Source organism: Eurosta solidaginis, chromosome 2 (genome assembly GCF_040869045.1).
Source record: "Eurosta solidaginis isolate ZX-2024a chromosome 2, ASM4086904v1, whole genome shotgun sequence".
Lineage (NCBI taxonomy): Eukaryota > Metazoa > Arthropoda > Insecta > Diptera > Tephritidae > Eurosta > Eurosta solidaginis.
In genome coordinates, this window is record NC_090320.1 from 226349576 (window position 1) to 226375870 (window position 26295).

At 38.4% G+C, this 26295-nt stretch overlaps 1 protein-coding gene across 12 annotated transcripts in view; it reads right to left on the reverse strand.

The window, feature by feature from the left end:
* capu (cappuccino) overlaps positions 1–26295 on the reverse strand; it is a 219331-nt gene that overhangs the window by 90562 nt on the left and 102474 nt on the right. For 3 of the 12 annotated variants that reach the window (XM_067767177.1, XM_067767184.1, XM_067767179.1), the window contains one exon: positions 18134–18850. The exons of 7 other annotated variants lie outside the window; for them this stretch is intronic. In XM_067767177.1, coding sequence (XP_067623278.1) covers positions 18134–18850 — 717 coding nt within the window. The remainder of the gene's footprint in view (positions 1–18133; positions 18851–26295) is intronic. 2 more of the 12 variants (XM_067767178.1, XM_067767181.1) reach the window with 1 other exon arrangement.

Genomic DNA, 26295 nt, shown 5'->3' on the forward strand with positions numbered 1-26295 from the left:
CTTGAGGGGGACTTTTTAGAATGGACAAGACTAACACGAATCCGCCAAATGTGGGGTGCGGAAGAACAGCGGTTTTGATGGAAATCCGTTAAATTAATCTTCAGCACTCTAAAGCGGTTTCCGCAAAATTGTTTCTCTGCCTTGAAAAAGGCGGAGTGGATATAGTCCTTCTCCAGGAGCCGTGGCTTAGTAGTAACGGCAGAAGGATTTCTGGATTAAGGACTGGAAAATTCAACACCTTGGTGCATGGGGAGGCAGTTAGGCCTAGATCCTGTGTACTTGTTAAAAAAGAGATTAAAGCCTTTATTCTCTCTAATTTCAGCAATGCTGACGTAATCGCGGTCTGCCTCGAGCGAGGCAGTAATTAAATGTGGATGGTCTCAGCGTACATGCCCCATGGGGACGTAGCGGGACCACCACCTTCGATACGGGGCAAAATCACCGCTTTAGCAAGGCGGAGAGGTGTTGGCGTGATCATCGGTGCCGATGCTAAGGCCCATCATAGCATCTGGGGAAGCTCGGATACCAACATTAGAGGTGAGTCTCTATTTACTTTTATTGTAGATGAGGGGCTTTGTATACGTAATAGGGGGAATGCCCCGACTTTTATTACTGCGGCAAGGGAGGAGGTCCTGGACCTCACCCTGGTTAGTAGAGAACTGAAAGATCGGATATCTGGCACTCCTTCTCCGATCACCGATATATCCAGTTCTCGGTGAACGAAGAACGTCCCGGTAAAATATCTTTTAGGAACCCTAAAAGTACTAACTGGGACTCGTATAGTAGGAAGCTGGGAGAGCTGTTGCCTGCCGTGCCTACCGTTAGTTCGTACCTGTCTGAATCTGAGATATACGTTCTGGTGGAAAACTTCACCTCGGCAAGCAATAGCGCCTGATAGTCGGATTCTATTGACGACCTAAGAGCGTCCAGTCGGCGGCCAGGAGGAGTAAACTAGCCTCGGAGTGGGAGCTCTATAAGGTGAGTCTGGAGATTTATAAATATGAAAAAAGGATAGCCAAGCGAGATTCATGGCGAAGCTTCTGCGAAAACGTAGAAGGCTGCAATGAATCCGCGAGGCTTAGAAAAATACTCTCTAGGAATCCCTCTCCTCTGGGGTATCTCAGAGATGATGGTGGGGACTGGTCGATGAGTAGCGAGGAGTCCCTAAAGCTTTTACTGGACAATCATTTCCCCGATGTCCCAGTTGCGCAGGGATTTTCGACTGCATGGTCGGCGGTCGTTGGCCATGCAGAATTGCCTGCCATTCTAATACGGAAAAGTCAAATAACCTGGGCTATAGGGTCGTTCAAGCCCTATACGTCTCCGGGCCCGGATGGAATCGTTCCTTCGCAACTTCAAAAGTCTTTAGGGATTTCCTGCCGCTGGTTGGCCATCATCTACACTAACTGCCTCAGGCTTAAATATATCCCGAAGCCTTGGCACACGGTTAGGGTTATCTTCATTCCGAAGGCCGGAAGAAGCTCCGATGTATCACCTAAAAATTGCATGCCAATCAGTCTCTCGTCGTTTCTTCTTAAGACGTTTGAGGGGTTGAATGACCTGTATCTACGGGAAAGGATACCTCGGGGGTTACAGTCGGCTTCGCAGCATGCGTACTACAAGGGCAGATCGACGGAAACGGCTCTCCATTCGATTGTAAAGCAAATAGAGGGGCCCCTAGAACACAAATACTTTTCTCTGTGTGCCTTTCTAGACATCGAGGGGGCTTTTAGCAATGTCCTACCGGGGGCAATCGAAAGGGCTCTGGTGGGTTTAGGAGTCGAGGCAGCTCTGGCTAAATTTATTAGCAATCTTCTATGCGGCAGAATTGTCGCAGCGGAGGGACCATAATTAAGACGAAGTTGTGCAGAGGCACGCCACAGGGGGTGTCCTATCTGCTCTGCTCTGGGTTGTGGTAGTCAACGAGCTTCTTGTGGAGCTGGAAGCCAATGGTTGTCGGGTGGTTGCCTATGCAGATGACCTCGCTATCCTAGTCAGAGGCAAATTTCTGGGCACCCTGCGCGATCTTCTGCAGAATTACCTGCATACTGTGGTTAGATGGCTAGGTGGGCTAAATCATGTGGATTGGCGGTCAACTCGGGAAAAACGGAATTGGTTCTTTTTACAAGGAGATATAAGATTTGGAGCTTTCTGATAGGCTTAAATATTTGGGGATTGTTTTGGACAAGAAACTGTCCTGGAGACGCAATGTGGAAGAGCAGGAACGCCGCGGTTGCCTTGTACTGCTGCAGAGGGGCTATAGGAAAGAGATAGGGACTCAAGCCAGGAGTAGTACACTGGCTTTATGAGATGGTGGTCAAACCGATTCTCCTATATGGGGTGCTGGTCTGGTGGAAAGAACTGGACACGGCGAGCATCTCCAAAATGTTAATGTCAGTGCAACGGGCGGCGCTTATCGGAATCAGTGGCGCCCTCACAAACACCTACCTTGGCACTGAACGTCATGCTGAACATATATCCGGTAGATATTGCGGGAAAGGCGGCCGCGGCAAGGACGTTGGTCAGGCTTCGTGAAATGGGCTATGGGATTTCTGACTTCGGACACTCTAGCCTTCTTACCAGTTTCGACTTTATCCCGGATAGAACGGACTATTGCATGCCGATAACTGCTCCCTATACAACCTTCAACCCAGTCATTCCACCGAGAGAAGTGGGGAAGAGGAATTATATGGGGCATGGGACCGGTTAAGTTGTTCACGGATGGGTCGAAGTTGGATGGAAAGGTTGGTGGGGGGTCTTTTCTCAAGAGCTAAATGTAAGCCGCAAGTTTAGTTGGTTGATCACTGCAGTGTATTCCAAGCGGAAGCTGCTGCGATTAAGGATGCGGTGGATGAAATTCTATCCAGTGCTATTACGGTTAGGGAATTTAACATCTACTCTGATAGCCAAGTGGCTATCAAGGCCTTGAGCTCAACTACAGTGCGATCGAGGGTGGTCTGGGAGTGCCTGATCTCGCTTGCGATTGCATCGAATTATTTTACAATTAAGATTATCTGGGTCCTGGGCCATAGTGATATCCCGGGTAACTGTCAAGCGGATCTCTTAGCGCGCATCGGGACAACTGAACCGGATGAACATGGCTGTAGGAATTTCGGGATTCCGCTGGCCACCTGTGGATTGCTCCTACATAGCTGGGCCTAGAGTCAGCTCAGCAAACGTTGGGCGGACACCATTCCAGGGTAGCAAGATCTTTCTGGCCGGAAGTAGATGGCAGGAGGTCTGCTGAAATAATTGGGTTGACTAAGGCTCACCTATCAATGGTCATTGGGGTTTTGACAGGGCACTGTCCCATGGCTATCCATACGGTACATCTCAATATACTGGAAACTCTATCCTGCTGCACCTGTATGGAGGATGATGAGGTGGAATCACCAATGACTTTATGCTTGATTGCCAAGCTTTTGCCAGAACTAGGCGAAAGTATTTCGGTCGCGACTCACTTGGATCTCCCGAGGATTTATCCAAAGTTGAGATCGGTATCATTCGGAGCTTTATCGTTGCTACCCAAAGATTCTCTAAGTAGCTAGATCTAAGTCCCCGTTATTTTTGGTGTATGTGATATCACAACGGACTATCAGGGCAGCTACCACCTAACCTAACCTAACCTAACCTAACTTAACTGCGAACGCTGCCACGCTATGCTATGTGATTAAAAAGCATTGCTTTATACTTTCCAGAGCCGTACCCTCTATATGTCTGTCTATTTTCTTGTCCCCTTTTCTTTTCTTCATCTCCCCCACGACCTTTTCGCTTTGAGTTTTTGTTTCCCTTTCCCGCCCCCTTTAAACATTTGATTTTTTCAGTGCTGAAAACCTTATACCTTCTCTTTCTCCCTGCAGGTCCCACAGAAATCATTCGTGGGGATTCAAATGCAGACGACTAAGATTATTTAGTTAAGCCATATACTCAAGTAGAGTTATAGATCTTCTGTGTAGGTACCCCTGCCTACATTGTCACTTAGGTTGGAGGCAACCTCGAATACGTGTACTCTAGGTCTATAGCTCTCAGTTATTTAAAAGCACAAGTAGGGGTACAATCTAACAGACGTTAGTTTCGGTAATGGTCCCCAGAATGCTGGCATGCCTGTTGTCGCTTCAAGGCAGTACTGTACTCAGTCCAATTGCGTTACAACTTAATTACAGTTTACTGTGCAGGTATATCGGAAAAACTTTGGAGTTAAGTTGAGTAAACCGTGATTCCGAAGTTTGCATTTCGAACCACCTGGTGTATTGAAACATATCGAGCATCGTAGGATGCTAATTTGCAGATGAAATGGCTAGGAAAGCTTCCGATTTGGACATATGTAAGGACAGTTCTGCCCGACCACCGCTTAGTTATCTCCTGGGAAGAATCGAGGAATATGAGATCAGGGCAACGGACTTGCTATGGACCAAAAGGGTTGACTGCGAAGTCTTAAGGTCCTTATGGCCATGCTTGGATAGGAAAGGGTCCAGCTTCCTCCTCAAACTGAACAAATCTGTGGTGAGGGTGCTAACGGCTGTCATCACAGGTTATTGTGCTATCGCACCAATGCTCCCACAGTGGCGAATACCAACAAGCTCACCCCCAGCGGGTTAGGGGGCTTAGAATATACCGGCGGTAGGTATGTCTGTCGTAAGAGGAGACAAGGGGTTGTGTAGCGCAACCTTCTCAAGGGGATGCCAGCGCAATAATGGCTTCTCCAACCCAATTGTCAACCTCACCTATCCGTGGCGAATCCTACTTCATTAACAGCCGAGGCTCTGGCGACCCCATATTCCTCATGGAACTAGGGGGTGGAGAGCGGGATGGCCCAGAAGATTTAATGTGGTCATATTAATCGTTCCCAAGTCGGTCGGGCTAGTACCTTAATGGTGTGGTGTTACCGGCACGTACCGGATCTATATCAGGCAGAGGACCATCAACATCGATAACACTCCCCAAAAGCTTCAGGGAGTGTCTTTATCGTTAATATAACAACAACAACAAGCAAAGTCCTCTAGACTTGATTGGATAGTGTTTATCGTTTGAAGTAGCTATACGAATTCTATACGTGACCGATCGAACCCTAAAAGCGAGAGAAGTTCGATTACAACTTGTGAATATCTAAAAGACGCCCAAAGTGAAGACTTTGAAGGCAACACCTCTTTCAACTTTGTGGTGATTACCACGGACTTGCCTTTGGAGTATGCATGCTGAAAACTGAAAAGGTTATGGCTGTGCAGATGTGTATATCCAGGAGTTTCTGAAAGGATTTAAGGAGAAAGCGCACAATGCTGATATGCTTGAGGTTATTCGGCTTTATATGTGAAGCCTTTCTTGGGTATGAGGATTAGATTTGTATCAATCCACCTTTATGGAATGCGGCTGAGTCTTAAGGCTTGCCTTATAGAATTCAATTTTAATTTATTAAGTCTCCCTCGGCTAAGCTCAATTTTGGCGCCAGTGCGACATCCCTTAACCATCTTCAATTCGGCACCAAACTTATACGTGATATTTTTGGCTTAAGTATTACAGTTTGAAGCGGTGAAAATTGAAAAAACTTGTATTTGGTACATAAGGACCACCATAATCTACATCTAATATAAGCACAATCTTATAAGGCTCAGATGTAGATTGAATTGTTATCGACAGTCGGTAACGCATTCCCATTGAGATGAATGTGCAATCGTATTCCCATCTACAATACCTTTGTCAAGTTTTGTAAGGCGAAGGGGAAGAAAGTTTGCATTAGAGTGTAATTAGGTGTGCTCGTACCAGGACGAAGATGAGGTAGACAACCTGTGAGCTACATTTGGTCATAACAGAAAACCAGGGAGGGAACCCCGATGAAGTAACTTCAACGTACTTTGCTGATAATTGAAACATCTATTCAGGCAGAAGTGCGCGTAGGAATGTTGCGCCCCGGGCTTGGGGTCCACTAGGTTTAAGGATATTTGTTGTTTATTACGATGACAAAAATTTTAAGTGGGTAATTTTATAAGGATAGAAACCACTGCATGCTGGAAGAAAGTTATGTGAAACCGAACGGTGTGAGTGCCAGGTGCTTAAGATATTGCCTGATAGGAATGATGAGCGAAATTTGTTCAAAAAAATGGCTGCTGCAGGGTTTAGAACCCCTTCCAAATTTTCTGCGTGCAAGTTGACATGATCAGAGATATACCTCGCCAAAAAAATTTTATTTTTCTAAAGTCTTATGGCCCACATCTTCACGATACGTAGAGTCTTCAGTATGAACCATAAATCATTCGAAACCAAACAAGGCTATATTTTAAACTGAACGCGTAGAACATAATTCCCGAAGCAGAGCTTATCTGCACAGGCACAATCTCTTACCAGAGCGTAACCTCAATAATCGCGCCTTAATTTCTACCTTTTGTGATATGTAAGTATGAAGTGAGGTAGTACGATAAGAAAGCATCTGCGATGACTGCCTACAGCTACTAGTCGCACAATTATTTTGCTGGTAATTAATATATAACACATCAATTTGCGTAAACACGGCTTACTGCAAATATACATAAATTTATATAAATACAGTATGAAACAACATTCTATTTTTGGAATGTGTCTGCAATATGAAAAGCATCCAGACTAAAATTATACATACATACACTCACCCGTTCTGCATCGCACTATAGAGTGAAATATTTGTTTGGCCAGAATAGTACGTAATACAATATAAAAAGTTGCGAATGGAGGGGGTTAAATGTTTTTGCCACATTTGTTTTACTAGGTTAATGGGTAAATAAATAATAGCGGCTTGCGCCTAAAAGGCGGCCATATACTCGTTTGTATACAATTTGAGTATGGTGAATATATGTATGTTTTAATGACTCGATGATAGGCTTGCGAATTTTATTTGGTTTTTCTTTTCTATATAAGAGGGAACTGCTAATGAAAATTGAGTTGAAAAACAAAATGAAAATGATGAACATACGTACGTAAAGCAACATTTTTGTGTATGGGTGAGTCTCCTTCGTAGACTTTGTACTTCATTGAAGATAAAAAATGTTGGCTAGGAAGATAAGCTTCCCCTATTTTGTTAAACTCTTTAAATGCTACTATAGCGCTTAAAGTAATTGATTCTTTTAAATTTTTATGTATGTTTGTATTTATGAGCAGGAAAAAAAATTCAAGTTGAATACACGTTATTGATTCGTGGTTACAGTGAAATTCATCTAGCGATTTTTGAGTGATTTTAGGCGTTAAAAATACATTTAAAATGTTTCTTAAAACTTTTAAACAAGAAAGAAAAGTTTTTCGAAGAATTACGTAAATAAGCACATTTACTCGTACTGCATTAAGTACTTAACTGCTTTCTTAATCTCCATGTAACTGGTTGTGGTTGTTGTTGTTGCTGTAGCGATAAGGATACTCCCCAAAGGCGTTGGGGAGTGTTATCGATGTTGATGGTCCTTTGCTGGATGCAGATCCGGTACGTTCCGTTAACAAGCACCATTAAGGTACTAGCCCGACCATCTCGGGAACGATTTGGTATTCTAGGCCATAAAGAGCTCTCCCACCCCTAAGGAACTTGGGGTCGCCAGAGCATCAGCTGTTAAAGAAACAGGATTCACCACGGGTAGGTGAGGTTGTTAATTGGGTTGGAGAAGCTATATATTGCGCTGGCAACCTCTTGAAAGGGTTGCGCTCCACAACCCCTTCAATCTATTTGGTATTTTAGTCGCATTTTACGAGAGGCATACCTGCCGCGGGTATTTTCTAAACCCCCTAAACCGCTTGGGTTCAAATAACCGGTAGTCTGCATTTGCAGCAAATAAAAAAAAGTAAAATAAAAAAATCCTAAGCAGCAAGCTCCAAGGTTTGAGTAGCTTGCTAATTATAAAATTCGAGTCCATTTACTGCATAAAATCATTCAAACTAAAATTTGCCTGACCCCCCGAACTTACTTGAAAACAAGTAAGAACGGGACTGTCTTCGGCTGTGCCGAAGACTTCATACCTTTCATGAATGGGGCTGAACAATAATCTTATCCCGTTCGTAATCTCCGAATAATCGGATGTATAAGATAAGAAATATATAGTGAACAGATCTACATACCTTAACGATTTTTAAGATAAATATAAAATAAAAAACAGGTAGGTACTTTGTGTGAGGATGCAAAGTATCAGGTTTTTTTGTGGTCTGCGTGTAAAAACTATGACTACGAATCACGTATTTCAAAAATATATGACGAAAACGTAACTATTTGATGAAATTTGATGAATTTTGAAGATTCTAGCCGTAAAAAAGGGGTCAAAATGACAGTTTATATGAAGTATATAATATATATACGACCGATCTCTATGATTTTTTCAGACAACAATATATGCTATATACGTAAGCATTTTGTGAAATTTGAAGCTTCTAACTGTTAAAACGGGGCAGAAATTGCGCAAAGTTTCTTATCTGAACAATCGGTTGTATGAGATATATACTATGTATACCACCGATCTCAATGATTTTTTCAGACATCAATATATGCTATACACGTAAGCAGTTGGTGAAATTTGAAGCTTCTAGCTGTTAAAATGGGGCCGAAATCGTAAAAAAAATATATATATACTATATATATATACTATATATACCATCATATATATATTATATATATCACCGATCTCTATGATTTTTTGACACAACAATACATACAATATACGTAAGCAATCGGTGAAATTTGAAGCTTATAACTGTTAAAATGGGGAAGAAATTGCGCAAAGTTTCTTATCTGAACAATCGGTTGTATGGGATATATACTATATATACCACCGGTATCTATGATTTTCTCAGACAACAATATATGCTATACACGTAAGCATTTGGTGAAATTTGAACATATCTAAACGATTTTTAAGATAAATATAAAATAAAAAATAGGTAGGTAATCTGTGTGAGGATGCAAAGCTTCACGTTTTTTGTGGTCTGCATGTAAAAACTAAGGCTACGAATCACGTATTTCAAAAATATATGACGTAAACGTAACTATTTGATGAAATTTGATGAATCTTGAAGCTTCTAGCCGTAAAAAAGGGGTCAATATGACAGTTTATATGAAGTATATAATATATATACCACCGATCCCTATGATTTTTTCAGACAACAATATATGCTATATACGAAAGCATTTTGTGAAATTTGAAGCTTCTAACTGTTAAAACGGGGCAGAAATTGCGCAAAGTTTCTTATCTGAACAATCGGTTGTATGAGATATATACTATGTATATCACCGATCTCAATGATTTTTTCAGACATCAATATATGCTATACACGTAAGCAGTTGGTGAAATTTGAAGCTTCTAGCTGTTAAAATGGGGTAGAAATTGCGAAAAGTTTCTTATCTGAACAATCGGTTGTATGAGATATATACTATATATACAACCGATCTCTATGATTTTTTCAGACATCAATATATGCTATACACGTAAGCAGTTGGTGAAATTTGAAGCTTATAGCTGTTAAAATGGGGTAGAAATTGCGAAAAGTTTCTTATCTGAACAATCGGTTGTATGAGATATATACTATATATACAACCGATCTCTATGATTTTTTCAGACAACAATATATGCTATATAAGTAAATATTCGGTGAAATTTGAAGCTTCTAGCTGTTAAAATGGGGCTAAAATTTGCGAAAATATATATATATATACTATATATACCACCATATATATACTATATATACCACCGATCTTTATGATTTTTTCAGACAACAATATATGCTATATGCGTAAGCACTCGCTGAAATTTGAAGCCTCTAGCTCTTAAAATAGGGCAGTAATTACGAAAAGTTCCTTATCTGAACAATCGGTTGTGGGGGATATATACTATATATACGACCGATCTCATAAATTTTTTCAGGCAACAATATGTTCAATATACGAAAGTATATGGTGAAGTTTGAAGCTTCAATCTGTTAAATTGGGTAAGATATTACAAAAATCCTCTTTTTCTGAAAAATCGGTTGTATGGAGGATATATGCTATAGTGGTCCGATCCGGTCGGTTCCGACAAATGTCTAATCGGACACCCAAATACACCTGCTCACCAAATTTTATCAAGATATCTCAAAAATTGAGGGACTAGTTTGCATACAAACAGACAGACGGACATGGCTAAAACAACTCAGCTCTTCAACCTGATTATTTGTATACTTAATAGTGGGTCTATCTATTTTCCTTTAACCTTCAAGAAGTCGCGCGTAGTCTTTTCGACCGCCCATGGCGAATAAAGTATTATAATTTTGTTGTATATAATCCCAGATATTTGGCAGCCCTAGTAGCTTGAGGTTTGTTCATTTCCAATCGAATGCACTATTTCCCTCTCTTTTTTACGCTTGTCGACTGTTTATAGCAAGCATTTACTTCAGTTGCCTCTCGTCGTCGAAAAGACTACGCGCGCCTGACGTCTTTTAGTTTACGCGCGACTCTCTGTGCACATTTCCTGATATAATAAAGTGTTGCAATTATTGGTAAAAATGGCTAAAACAAGAATAAGTGAAAGTGAAATAATGAAAATTCTGTTAGAGGAAGATGATGAAAGTGATGAAACCTTAAGTTGTGAAGGATCAGAAGTCTCTGACCACTCATCTGATGTGGAATGTAATCAGGAATCAGAAATATCTGAATGCAGTCCAGATGTGGAATCTGATGAAGAAATGGAACATACAAACGAAGAAAGTAACTCGGAAGAGGAAAACATTCCTTTGGCTGATAGAGCTGCATACTTCACGGCACGTGATAATGTTACAAAACGGAAAAAATCAAATAGTTATAGAGTCATAATATTATGACTCAAGGGGCTGGTGTTCTTGGAAAAGGCTTTGGCGTAACAACATCTATAAAAGCATGGGATTTGTTCATATGCGATAAAATTATAACGACAGTAGTAAAATATACTAACGAATTTATACAGAAAAAAGAAAGCGCATATTCCAGAGCTCGAGATTGCGAAACTACCGATTCTGTTGAGATTCGGGCACTGTTCGGATTATTGTATATTGCTGGAACCTTACGAATGTCTCATGGAAACTTGGAGGATATGTATGCTGATGCTACTGGTATTGCCATATTTCTAAATGCTAGGCCTCTGAAAAGGATGAAATTTCTTCTTAACTCTCTCCGGTTTGATGATGCATCCACAAGAAGTTTTCGCAGAGCCCAAGACAAAGCTGCGCCCGTACGAGAAGTGCTAATATTTTCACAGAAAACTGCCTTTCTCCTTATTCTGTTAGTGAGAATGTTGTAGTAGATGAAATGATGTGCGGATTCCGCGGAAAATGTTCTTTTAGACAATACAACAAATCAAAACCTGACAAACTGACAGAAGGACTGTTTCAAATCAGTAATTCAGGAAGTGATGTTGTAAAAAGTTAGTTTCACCAATTTCTGGAACCGGACGAAATTTGACCATTGATAACTGGTTCACCAGCATTCCTTTGGTAAAAGATTTAGCCACAAATGATAAAATGTCTGTTGTTGGCACTGCGTAAAAATAAAAAAGAAATTCCCCCGTGTTTCATTGCGAAGGTAAAGCCAGAGTTTTCTGGTCAATTTGGGTTTTCAAATATCTCTACCCTGGTATCGTATGTACCTAAAAAGAACCGATCTGTTGTTCTGATTTCATCACTTCATCGTACAGCTGAAATTGACACCAACTCTAACGAGAAGCTAAAACCAGCTATTATAACTTTTTACAACAAAACAAAAGGTGAAGTTGATGAAGTAGATAAAAGGTAAAATTGTATTCCGTATCAAGGAAGTGCAATAGGTTGCCATTGACACTCTTTTTCGCTTGCTAGATATTGCTGGAATAAACTCAATGGTAATTTTGAGAGAAAATGGTGTAGTTATCGAAAAAAGACGTACGCGAATTGGGAATAGAAATGACGAAAGAACACATGAAAAGAAGAGCTGATAAAAACCAAGGAATTTGAAAAGAAATATAAGAGGTTTTTTGAAATTAGATGATGAGCCCAATAGTGACGCAAGTACATCCGAAGCCAGTAGAGGAAGCTGCAAAATATGTCCAGCAAAAAAAAGAAGGCAGATCTGCAAAATCTGCTAAAGAAATATTTGTCGAGACCATACGGTATTTATTTGCAATGGGTGTTTTGTGACCGATGAATCTGATGAATCTGACTATTGAACTATTATAACTTTCTATAAGATATTAATGTATTTACATCCTATTCAATGTATTATATGAATTTTTATGTTTTCCCCAAATTTTGAAAAAAATAGGTTTGGTTTTTTGTTAAGGTTAATGAATTTACTTTGCATTGAAGGAATTATATTACTTTTTATGGTTTTCCCTCATTTAAAATTACAAAACAAAAAAATAATTTTCCTGTAAAATATTATTTTATGATTACATAATACCTAAAACTAAGAAAAAATTTAATTCCACAACTTAAACCACTTTAAATCTCGCATTTTAATTGAGGCGTCGAAAAGACTACGCGCGACCGCTTTTGTTAAAAAAGATGGCGCGCCCGCTTGAAGGTTAAGGACTTACAATTTTCGGTTTCGTGACGAAATTAATATACCATTTCATTTTCATGAAAGGTATAAAAACAGGTAGGTACTTTGTGTGAGGATGCAAAGTTTCAGGTTTTTTGTGGTCTGCGTGTAAAAACTATGACTACGAATCACGTATTTCAAAAATATATGACGAAAACGTAACTATTTGATGAAATTTGATGAATTTTGAAGATCCTAGCCGTAAAAAAGGGGTCAATATGACAGTTTATATGAAGTATATAATATATATACGACCGATCTCTATGATTTTTTCAGACAACAATATATGCTATATACGTAAGCATTTTGTGAAATTTGAAGCTTCTAACTGTTAAAACGGGGCAGAAATTGCGCAAAGTTTCTTATCTGAACAATCGGTTGTATGAGATATATACTATGTGTTCCACTGATCTCAATGATTTTTTCAGACATCAATATATGCTATACACGTAAACAGTTGGTGAAATTTGAAGCTTCTAGCTGTTAAAATGGGGCCGAAATCGTAAAAAAAATATATATATACTATATATATATACTATATATACCATCATATATATATTATATATATCACCGATCTCTATGATTTTTTGACACAACAATACATACTATATACGTAAGCAATCGGTGAAATTTGAAGCTTATAACTGTTAAAATGGGGAAGAAATTGCGCAAAGTTTCTTATCTGAACAATCGGTTGTATGGGATATATACTATATATACCACCGGTATCTATGATTTTCTCAGACAACAATATATGCTATACACGTAAGCATTTGGTGAAATTTGAACATATCTAAACGATTTTTAAGATAAATATAAAATAAAAAATAAGTAGGTAATCTGTGTGAGGATGCAAAGCTTCACGTTTTTTGTGGTCTGCATGTAAAAACTATGGCTACGAATCACGTATTTCAAAAATATATGACGTAAACGTAACTATTTGATGAAATTTGATGAATCTTGAAGCTTCTAGCCGTAAAAAAGGGGTCAATATGACAGTTTATATGAAGTATATAATATATATACCACCGATCTCTATGATTTTTTCAGACAACAATATATGCTATATACGAAAGCATTTTGTGAAATTTGAAGCTTCTAACTGTTAAAACGGGGCAGAAATTGCGCAAATTTTCTTATCTGAACAATCGGTTGTATGAGATATATACTATGTATATCACCGATCTCAATGATTTTTTCAGACATCAATATATGCTATACACGTAAGCAGTTGGTGAAATTTGAAGCTTCTAGCTGTTAAAATGGGGTAGAAATTGCGAAAAGTTTCTTATCTGAACAATCGGTTGTATGAGATATATACTATATATAGAACCGATCTCTATGATTTTTTCAGACAACAATATATGCTATATACGTAAGCAATCAGTGAAATTTGAAGCTTATAGCTGTTAAAATGGGGTAGAAATTGCGAAAAGTTTCTTATCTGAACAATCGGTTGTATGAGATATATACTATATATACAACCGATCTCTATGATTTTTTCAGACAACAATATATGCTATATACGTAAGCAATCGGTGAAATTTGAAGCTTATAGCTGTTAAAATGGGGTAGAAATTGCGAAAAGTTTCTTATCTGAACAATCGGTTGTATGAGATATATACTATATATACAACCGATCTCTATGATTTTTTCAGACAACAATATATGCTATATAAGTAAATATTCGGTGAAATTTGAAGCTTCTAGCTGTTAAAATGGGGCTAAAATTTGCGAAAATATATATATATATACTATATATATATACTATACATACCACCATATATATACTATATATACCACCGATCTTTATGATTTTTTCAGACAACAATATATGCTATATACGTAAGCATTCGCTGAAATTTGAAGCCTCTAGCTCTTAAAATAGGGCAGTAATTACGAAAAGTTCCTTATCTGAACAATCGGTTGTGGGGGATATATACTATATATACGACCGATCTCACAAATTTTTTCAGGCAACAATATGTTCAATGTACGAAAGTATATGGTGAAGTTTGAAGCTTCAATCTGTTAAATTGGGTAAGATATTACAAAAATCCTCTTTTCCTGAAAAATCGGTTGTATGGAGGATATATGCTATAGTGGTCCGATCCGGTCGGTTCCGACAAATGTCTAATCGGACACCCAAATACACCTGCTCACCAAATTTTATCAAGATATCTCAAAAATTGAGGGACTAGTTTGCATACAAACAGACAGACGGACAGACGGACAGACGGACATGGCTAAAACAACTCAGCTCTTCAACCTGATTATTTCGGTATACTTAATGGTGGGTCTATCTATTTTCCTTTAAGGACTTACAATTTTCGGTTTCGTGACGAAATTAATATACCATTTCATTTTCATGAAAGGTATAAAAAGCGCCACCGCTCAGCCGTTAGTCTACATCTGTAGACATCATATAGATACATCACCTGCTGTTGACTGTTATTACTAATTTACTTAAAGCTTTCACTAGGCTGGGCTTTCTCGATGATGTTATGGCTTAGTCGAGCTCCATAGCTCCCCACTATGCATGTGCGAGCTTTAGGGCATTCCATCTACGACGTTCTGCCCACTGCGGTGGAAGTTTGGTGACCCAGGACTGTGTCTATTGGACAATTTCTAGGCAGAGGGTATACCGGGCTGTATCTTTCTTTCAACTTTCCCATATATTCTCTTGATAAAAAGGTGGAGAGAAAGATAGAAAGGAGAGACAACCGCGAGAAGACATAAGCGCTTCTAGCTGCATAAGCTGACTCGGAGATCAAAATTAGCGAAAATCGAAGGAGCTCTATGATGTAATGGCAGGTGTATCTAATCAGAGAATAATATTGGAGAAAGGTAAGGATCAGGAGGGAGTAAGAGAGCCCTCCAAAAGTACAGTGCACCATTAAAATTCGTCTAACGCTTAGAAGCAGTAGTCAACCCAATAGACCAGGAGAGTGAGCGCTTGGCATAGGCCATGAGACGGTCGAAGTATGCAGAAGGCAGTTTAAGAGATTTGCTGCGAGCAACCCTAGGCATAGCAACCTATATGGGCTCAAGACGGTAGATTGAAAAAAAAAAAAACTATCGAAATGGTACTAGATCGATCCCTTTCTGCGACTACTGGTGTTTCCAACGAGATTCAACCAAATTATCCTATACGTTGTCCACATTGTGAACTGTGTGAGCTAATTCGAGTTTAATCCGGACTTTGTGCGTTTCAAGTAAGAGAAGAAGTAAAATTTAGGCTAAGTAGCCACAGTGCAAAGGTTTAATTGAACACACCTTTATCTTTAATTTATGCTAGCTTGGTAAAACACGGCTTTAATTTGTTAAATTAATTAAATTTTTAAATAACGAGGTCAGTTTTATGTACGTAGAAATACAATTTTTGAGAAATTTATGCTTCCGGCAGTCCATGTGGGTTTTATATCCCAAGGTTAAAATAACGGGCGCCTAAAGGTATGCTTTATTTGAAAAGATTGAACCGAATTCCTTACGAAAATGCCCACTCACGGCCCGGTTCTGAGCGTTACCGGTAAATTAGCACCCAGAACATTATGTAACCGAAAATCGTTACCAGTTCTTCTATTCGCGATTCTTGCCAAAGTGGTAACGCTGTCATCACCAAAAAACTCACCAATGTCTGTGGTGAAATTTAAAAGTTGGTTTTCTTCGCTTTACCCATGGCGGAACGATACAAAGTGGCAGCATGCGACAGCTGAATATAAACTTTATTTAAATAATTTTGTAGGGCCAAGTATTTTAGATAAACTTCTTGTTGTTTTATTTGGAGCTTTTCGGCCGGTTTATCTCAATAAAATCTACTTTTTTATTTCAATCAACGCGTTTCGACGCATATTCGCATCTTCATCAGGATTCTAATTTATTTTTTAGAAAATACGAAAAACAACGTTATTAAATACAGGCAAATTAATATGTTACATATAAAACTGATTTTACATTTCACTATACTTCCAAAAAATTTTTTTTAATTTTTTTTTTACAAAATGTATCTGTTTGTTAATGTTATGTGTATATATGTTTATATGTGCTCAACAACTAGACGAATTTAATGTTGTCAATAATGTAAGTTTAGTGAAATGTAAAATCAGTTTTATATGTAACATATTAATTTGCCTGTATTTAATAACTTTGTTTTTCGTATTTTCTAAAAAATAAATTAGAATCCTTATGAAGATGCGAATATGCGTCGAAACGCGTTGATTGAAATAAAAAAGTAGATTTTATTGAGATAAAGAGACCGAAAAGCTCCAATCAGGTGCAAGAACTTTTATTTTCTCCCAAACGCATTTCGACATCTATCCTCGATTCAGCGAGTGTTGCACCCTTCTTTGCCAACTAATCGACCTATTCGTTACCTTCTATCTTTTTATGACCGGGAACCCACTATAGATGCATAGTTCGGCCTGAGCGAACTTTTTCCAACGCTACTTTGCATTCCAGAACACTTCTTGATACTGTGTGAGATTATTACCTTAAGTGCCGCCTAACTATCAATATATATATTGACTAGAATTTCTGCTGCTTTCTTCACGGCCATAATTTCTGCATAAAAGACGCTGCAGTTATCTGGCAGCCTGCAGGATCTACTTATTTCTATATCAACATAGTAAACAGCTGAACCGACGCCTTCCATTCATTTGGAACCATCGGTATACATGTGTATGGTATGTTCTGCGATTTCAGCACCCCGAAACCAGCCCTCCAGCTCTATTGTGGCTCCTCTCTTTCGAAGCTCAGTCCCGCGACCATATATGATGGGGGTATACTGCTATGGCCACTAAATCTTCAGGCGCGGTATGTAGAATGGCATGCAATGCTGCTGTCGGGGTTGTTTTTAGGATTGCAATTAAGCTAGTCATTGATACTCATTTGGTATACATACTTTTTTGTGTGGCTGTCCATCTAACATCGACCACATAGTAATGTATGGGTTTGTGCGTCCTAGCATCCTCTTTCAATATAGTGCCGCGGAGGCTTTCTTCTAGGGTTACTCCTAGATATTTTGTGCTATATTTTTCTTGCATGGTTACCCCTCCAAACTTAGGCTTAATCCAATTAGGGGCCTTATATTTCCTAGTAAATAATACTAAATTGGTTTTTTCTGCGTTGGCGGCTAACCCGACTCCTGATGCCCAGGCATGTGCATCTCGAAGTGCCTGATCCATCAAATAGCTGATTGTTGTAAGGGATTTCCCAATTAGGATGACTGAAACGTCATCTGATTATGCCGTAAGTTTGACTGGTTTTGAGATGTTACCTGTTAATCAAAATTATCGGGTGCAATGAGGATTGTGAATATGAGCTCATGAAATCAAAAGTACAGTTTGATCTATGTGCGACAAGCGTTAAGGGTCTCCACTGGAGACCAAGACAAAATCTACGGCAACTGTGTTTACAACGTGGAAGGAACAGATATCCCCAAATGACACCGAACATCTTCTCATTTTTAATGTGTAACCTACACTTCTAATACCTATATCCCTTTACCATTCATTGTTTTAGCAACACCCTAAAGATAATGTGTCTTATGGCAATCATTTTAAAATAAAACATAATTACTTTGTTATAATTGGTTGTATTATAAAAATTTGCACCTACCTCTTTTTTCATCTGATACCGTCGTCCCACTTGCCGTCGTTGATGTTCCCATTCGTGACGATAAGTTATGCAATTCAATTTTCTTTGTCTTTGCTATATTACTAAAGATGTCCGCACCTGCAGCCGTACCACTTGTAGTACCATCTTGCGGTGTCACTGTTGATCCACTAACACTGCTACCGCTACTACTGAGCACTTGCGCCAATTTCTTGCCCAACTGTAAAGCCATTTGTTCATCTGGACTATCCGATTCAAGTTCCGGAGTCGTATCCGGGAGCAATTCTAAGAAAGTTGTTTGTGAAATGGATAAATGTGCTACTTTATCGGCTCGATGTCTTCGTTGTAGTTCGTGCACGGCACGTGCTGTGGTTGGTGAGAGTATACCCGAAGTATCTGCTGATGTTACGCTTATTTCACTAATAGGCCGCTCTTTAATTAGTGTTGGTAGATCATTGAGACCACGCGGCGCTGTCAAACGACTAAATGTACGAGAAAAGCGATCCACTTCATTCACACCATCCGAACGCAATTGTTGCTCACCGATGTTAGGTGGTGTTATGGGGTCTGTAAAGAGTGAATCAGAACTTGTTGACAATTCCTTGAGTAGTACAATATCGTAGTTTTGTTGTTGTTTTGGCTGTTGCGGTGTAATGTGACGATTAGAGACGAGCATGTTGTTGTACTCATCATCATCGGCATCACCTTCGCCAAGTGCGTCTGTAGTGGAAAAGCGTTATTGTTTTTTGGTGGAGAAATTGTGCCACAGCAGCGGAAGTGGTGAAATAGAGAGAAAAGTTAGAAGTTAGAGAGTGAGAATCGTTAGTATTTATTAAATTACTAAAGACCGAATTCGTGTGTTGATGCAAGGGAGGGGAAATATGGATGGGTTTTGCCTGGGAGCATTTGTTAGGAGAAGGTAGTTTCCAAATATGAAGTGAAAAGGTAAACTCTAAGCACTAGAAAAAAAAACGCTAATGATTAATACTACTTTAATTATTTCATTCAATAAAAAATATCGAACTCTGGGATAGATTAATGAACAAATTTGTATCAACAAATTTTCAGACTACTATGGTCTGCTGAGTGGAATATCAGCCTATCTCTTCCTTACTTACTTACTTAATTGGCGCTTAACCGTCTAAACGGTTATGACCGTCCAACAAGGCGCGCCAGTCGCTCCTTCGCTCCGCCAACCGGCGCCAATTGGTCACACCAAGGGAGTTTAAATTCCAACGGAGTGGGGGCCGCCCTCTACCTCTGCTTCCATAGGCGGGTTCCGATAGAAACACTTTCTTGGCCGGAGCACCATCTTTCATTCGCATAACATGGCCTAGCCAGCGCAACCGCTGCGTTTTAATTCGCTGGACTATGTTGATGTCTGCGTATAGCTCGTACAGCTCATCATTAAATCTTCTTCGGTACTCGTCATCGCCGACGCGTAGAGGACCATAAATCTTTCGAAGAACTTTTCTCTCGAACACTCCCAAAGCCATTTCATCTGCTGTTGTCATGGTCCATGCTCTTGCCCCATATAGCAGGACGGGTACGATAAGTGACTTGTAGAGTATGATTTTCGTTCGCCGAGAGAGGACTTTACTTTTCAATTGCCTACCTAGTCGAAAGTAGCATTTATTGGCAATATTGATTCTTCGCTGGATTTCAGTGCTGATGTTGTTGCTAGTGTTGATGCTGGTTCCCAAATAAACGAAGTCTTTTACTATTTCGAAATTATGGCTGCCAACAGTAGCGTGGTTGCCAATGCGCATATGCGCTGACTCTTTGCTCGATGACAGCAGGTACCTGACATCTCTTTCGCAGATTTGAAAAAGCTCTATCCCAGAAAACCTTTAAATAACGCCCGTAACTCAGTATTTCTTCTCAAATCGCTCTATCTTAGAATTCGGTTGAAGAATGCCCTATTCGAGCTTAAATTCCATATATATTTAGGCGTTTATGAAAAATGTTTTGTGATGTGGCTTTCTTCAACCGAATTATTGTCACAAGACAAATAATCATGATGACCTGATGATAATAATGATAAAAGCGAAGGCCAAAAGGAAATCGGTTAATAGATGACAAAGAATGGGAAGAAAAATAATATCGAAAAAGAAGGATAAGATGTATTACAATTATGCTGACATTAACAATGCCAACTTATGCAAAAGAAATAAAGAAAAAGTAGAAAAGGAAGGAAGAGAGACAGAGGGACATTGATTTGTTGAAGCACAACAAAGCTTGTGTTGAACTGGCCGTTCTGTGAGGACCTCACATAGATTTAATGAGTTCGTTACTTAATGAGTGTTACCGCGTCGGCAAAGCCTCTCTTGCTAAACAGTGTATAGTACATTCATGTTTAGAACAGGCAATACCCCTCGGATAGGTGAGGTTGTCAATTGGGCTGGAAAGCTATAAAGCTCTGTATCGTTCTTAGCAAACCCTTCAATTAAATGTCGCGTTGTTTCAACTTTCCGAAAATAAACAAGTAAGGAAGGCTAAGTTAGGGTGTAACTGAACATTACATACTCAGCTGAGAGCTTTTGAGAAAAAATAAGGGAAAATCACCATTTAGCAAAATGAACCTAGGGTAACCCTGGAATGTGTTTATATGACATGTGTATCAAATGAAAGGTGTTAATGATTATTTAAAACGTAGTGGGCCTTAGTTCTATAGGTGGACGCCTTTTCGAGATATCGCAATAAGGGTGGACCAGGGGTGACTCTAGAATGTGTTTGTACGATATGGGTATCAAATTACAAGTATTAATGAGGGTTTTAAAAGGGAGTAGCCCTTAGTTGTATATGTGAAGGCGTTTTCGAGATATCGACCAAAATGTGGACCAGGGTGACCCAGAACATCTTCTGTCGGGTACCGCTAATTTGTTTATATATGTAATACCACGAACAGTATTCCTGCCAAGATTCCAAGGGCTTTTGATTTCGCCCTGCAGAACTTTTTCATTTTCTTCTACTTAATATGGTAGGTGTCATACCCATTTTACAAAGTTTTTTCTAAAGTTATATTTTGCGTCAAAAAACCAATCCAATTACCAAGTTTCATCTCGTTTTTCATATTTGGTACAGAATTATGGCATTTTTTCATTTTTCGTAATTTTCGATATCGGAAAAGTGGGCGTGGTCATAGTCGGATTTCGGCCATATTTTATACCAGAATAAAGTGACTTCAGACAAGTACGTGAACTAAGTTTAGTTAAGATATATTGATTTTTGCTCAAGTTATCGTGTTAACGGCCGAGCGGAAGGACATACGGTCGACTGTGTATAAAAACTGGGCGTGGCTTCAACCGATTTCGCCCATTTTCAGAGAAAACAGTTATCGTCATAGAATCTATGTCCCTACCAAATTTCACATGGAATTTTTGTTCGACTTATGGCATCAAAAGTATTCTAGACGAATTAAATGAAAAAGGACGGAGTACGCCCATTTTGAAATTTTCTTTTATCTTTGTATTTTGTTGCACCATATCATTACTGGAGTCGAATGTTGGCATAATTTACTTTTATACTGTAAAGATATAAAATTTTTTGTTAAAATTTGACTTTAAAAAATTTTTTTTTTAAAAGTGGGCGTGCTCGTCATCCGATTTCGCTAATTTTTATTTAGCACACATATAGTAATAGGTGTAATGCGCCTACCAAATTTCATCATGATATCTTCAACGAATGTCAAATTACAGCTTGCAAACTTTTAAATTACCTTCTTTTAAAAGTGGGCGGTGCCACGCCCATTGTCCAAAATTTTTCTAATTTTCTATTTTGCGTCATAAGATCAACGCACTTACCAAGTTTCATCGCTTTATCCGTCTTTGTTAATGAATTATCGCACTTTTTCGGTTTTTCGAAATTTTCGATATCGAAAAAGTGGGCGTGGTTGTAGTCCGATTTCGTTCATTTTAAATAGTGATCTGAGATGAGCGCCTAGGAACCTACATAGCAAATTTCATCAAGATACCTCAAAATTTACTCAAGTTATCGTGTTTACAGAAGGGTGGACAGACGGACGGACGGACGGACATGACTAAATGAATTTCTTTTTTCACCCAGATCATTTTGATATATAGAAGTCTATATCTATCTCGATTAGTTTATACCGTTACTGATTACCGTAATGCGAACACAGTTAATATACTCTGCGAGCTCTGCTCAGCTGAGTATAAAAATAAATTGATTTTAAAAATTAAGGGCCAGTTATTGTGCTTCTAAAGATAACAGGTGTTAATAATATGTTCGCATGTCAGTACAATTTTAACCACTGTGCGGTGTACAAACATTATATAAATTTCTCGAACATTTACACAACCACTATAAATCCAGCCCATATGCTTGTGAATATGTAATTAAAAAGTGCTACTTATGACGACATCTTTAATTCGATGGCATTTTGAAATAATCGTTTTTGGCATTCACGGTTTGACTTCGCGTTTTTTGCTTCACGTTCTATACTTAAATAATTCATTATTGGCTTTTAGAGACAACCACAGCAAAACCGGGGACAAGTCAGACGACAAAAGACAAAGCTGAACGAAACTGAAAAATCCAGGGGAACAAGAAAACCATGAAAACGAATTAAACAAACATTCCATTAAATGGTAGAACAGAAGAGCAAAATAGGGCACAAAAAATGAAGGGATGGAAAATTCAGTAAGTAAATTTGCGGAAATGTGTTAAGGTCGCAAGTAAGCAAGTAAAGGTCATTTACAATATTAGAATATAAACTCGTGCTTGTTATTACGCAAAATACTGTAAAATATGGGATAGTAACGAGCGACAGGTCGCGCATTACTTCAGAAATTTGAAACTTATATAACTACCATATGCATGTCTGTATGTATGCATATATTTAATTCAAATACGGGTTGTGGTAGACTGACTTTTAGTGGCTACTCGCTTGGAACTGGAATTTGTAGCACCGAGTCGCTGAACTGTGGGTGAGGTTGCGTGCAACATGGCATAACAGTATAATGACCAGAATGAAATAAGCGGCATTGAGACAAGTTTATTGCTACTCTAAAGCGATATAAATACTTAATAATACCATTTTCTGGTTGAGAACAGCTAATACGCCATATAGAGCCAATATTTGATTCCCATCTTGATTTTTATCGGTTCAAAGGTCTGCAATTGAGTTACCATGGAAAATAAATAAATGCAAGGCATGATAACCTCCGAAGAGGTATTAAGCCGAAATTTTCTCCCAATTTGCGCGATGCTCCTTTTAGATTTTTCCTACAAATTGGTGGCACGGGATGTACAGGTTTTATACCGACAACGAACGGCATCCGTAAGGTAGATGAATTTTCACTGAGAAGCTTTTCATGACAGAAATACGCTCGGAGTGTATGCCAAATCATTGTCGAGGGGCGAACCCGCTTAGAAAAGCTTTTTTTTTCTAAATTTTCAATGTTGCTTTGCCCTTTCCTGCTTGTTGGATCATATGCTGTACCTGTCTCCTTTTGATTTCTGCCAAACGAATTGGGACATCTACCCTCGACTCATCGGTAGCTGTACACTCCTTTGCCAAAGCATCGGCATTTTCGTACCTTCTATCCCTTTATGGCCTGGAACCCTGTATAGATGTATGGTCTGGCAGGAGCGAAGTCTCTCTAATGCTTGTATGCATTCCAGGACACTTTTCGATGAAATACTGTGTGAGATTGTTGCCTTGATCGCCGCCAGACTATCAATATATATACTGACGTGACTGCAGCTTGAGCACACTTCTTCCAGAGTTTCTGCTGCCTTCTGCATGGTTACAGTTTCTGCCTGAAAGACATTGCATTGATCTACCAGCTTGTAGGATCTACTTATTTCTGGATCGACACAGTAAAAAGTTAGTAAATTCTTACTCTAGAAAATATTATGAAGTATCACACACTACTATGCAATCCCCAATTCATGCCTATGTGAAGCTGGCAGCCCCAAATCCGTTTTTTTTTTAAACTATGTGTTTTGCTTACCCAGGGTTAGCCTAGTATAGCCCACCCTTTTTCGTAAGCCCACTCTTGGACAGAAAATTATTGTAAACAAATATTTTCAGGTTAAAAATTCCTCAAAACCAAAAAAAAAAAATTCAAAATTATTGCTTTTGAGCGCGTAGGCTCATTTGCCCAAGGCTAGCCCACTCTTTTTACGTTCCTTGGAAAAAAATGTATTGCGAAAAAAATATTGTAAATTAAAAGACTCCTAAAATGAAAAAAAGCAAAAATATTTTTTTTGGTAAAAACTGCTGTATTTTGAATTTTTTGTTTTGACAATCACTTTTTTTCAAGGGTGGACTAACGTAAAAAAGGTTGGGTTATCCATAAACTAAATACAGTGAGGAACTAACTTTGGGCAAACTAACCGATTAGTTTTCTATTAAAAAAGTCGCATTTCGGGGTACGAGGAGAAGAAAAGAAGCAAGTCACTGGCATGCTACATAAGCGGAGCATGGAAGTCCTGATTTTAATGAGTTGCGAGTGAAGTTCGGTGCATTTACATTGAGGTGCGAAAAAAGATTACTACATATATACAATATTTATGGATGTATATTCATTTGACAATTCAGTGAAACGAACCGATAGCACTCTATCTCTGGCGTGCATAAACGTGGAAGTGTCCGTCTTTTATTCAGTTCGGAAGCAGACAGCAACAAAAATTGAAGAGAAGAACGAAACATTGAATCCAGTGGCAACGTGGATACGAATATGATACTGCCTTTGCTGACCCAGATCTCGAGAAAAATGGAAACAGCCAAATATTCGACCCCCATGACAACTATTTCCTACTCGATTGTTCGGTACAAATATTTGTTTGGTTGTTTCAATTTTAATACATTTTGCCCACGAAGTTAGCTTCAGAATACAAGGCTCGTATCGTGTTATACGATTCGTGATCAAATTGTATTTTCCTAATCGCAATAGCAATGAAATGTGAATCGTATTAAGGAAATGCCTGCAATAGTGGCTTCGAATGCTTATTAGATCCGTAATGTATTATAATTTTTACGAATAGTTTGAGAGTTTCATATATCTCGTTTGAGTAAAACTGATTTTCTATACGTGATTAATTAAATTATTATTTTTTGAATATTTTTTTAAATAAAATATTCCCTATCAATATGAAAATTATTCCATGGCCAAGGAAAAGAGCTATCTTAAATTTTAGAAAAAATATTTTTCTAGATTCAGGAAGGGATTTTCTGCGTTTTTAGAAAAATATTTTTTATTCTATATAATAAAAACTCAAAGCAAGTATTGGCGAGAAAATAATGCAATTTTAGGAAAAAAAGTATTAGCAACTGCATCAACGAATATTTCAAAACTAAAAAACTAACACTTTAACGTTTTTGTTACTTTAAAGGCCAACGAGGAGGACATTTCAGAAGCATTTTTGCATCATTAATTTAGATATTTTACAGAAAATAAAAATTTTGTTATTATTTATTGAAGCACCGCACATTTTATAATATGACCGGCCCAGGGTATACAACAAAGGTATTTATATTTAAGAAAAGCACAAATTTGGAATTTGAAGTATAAAAGGTATAGGCTTGCTTCAGGTTTCGTAATAAGTAACCAATCGATTTCAAATCCATAGCGTGCAATTTCATTTTCGCTTTTCCGCGAAAAAAAAAAAAAATAAACATTTTTATTAACCGATGAAAATTTTTTTTTATAGCTTGTGGAAAAAATTTTAAAATTTTTGTTAATATTTATAGACGTGATCGTGGAAGCTGAATGGAAGCCGGTATTGATGACTTGCATATATCTAGGGTAATATACGTACGTAATATACATACGTAAATACGTACATATTAGGGTGGATCAAAAAGCAAGGTTTGTTGTCGTTAAAGAGGCCAAACAAAACATTCTTCCTATGCACGTTTAGCATATGTTCACCAAGTATGGGCTTTTAATATTAATAAAAAGGATATGCTACAATTATTCATTTTCGCTTCAGACTTACATGAAATTAAACGTATATTTTCACATAAACATTGCTTAGCCCATTTCTTGCCCAATATAAGAGTATTTTGACAAAATGGAACGGTCTAAGAAAGATTCCAATGAGGTTTTTTCATTATTCTTATCATCACAAAGTTATTCAAGGTCAAAGGTTGAAAATGTTATGTTGGCTACGGAGATTTACGCAAATAGGCTTTT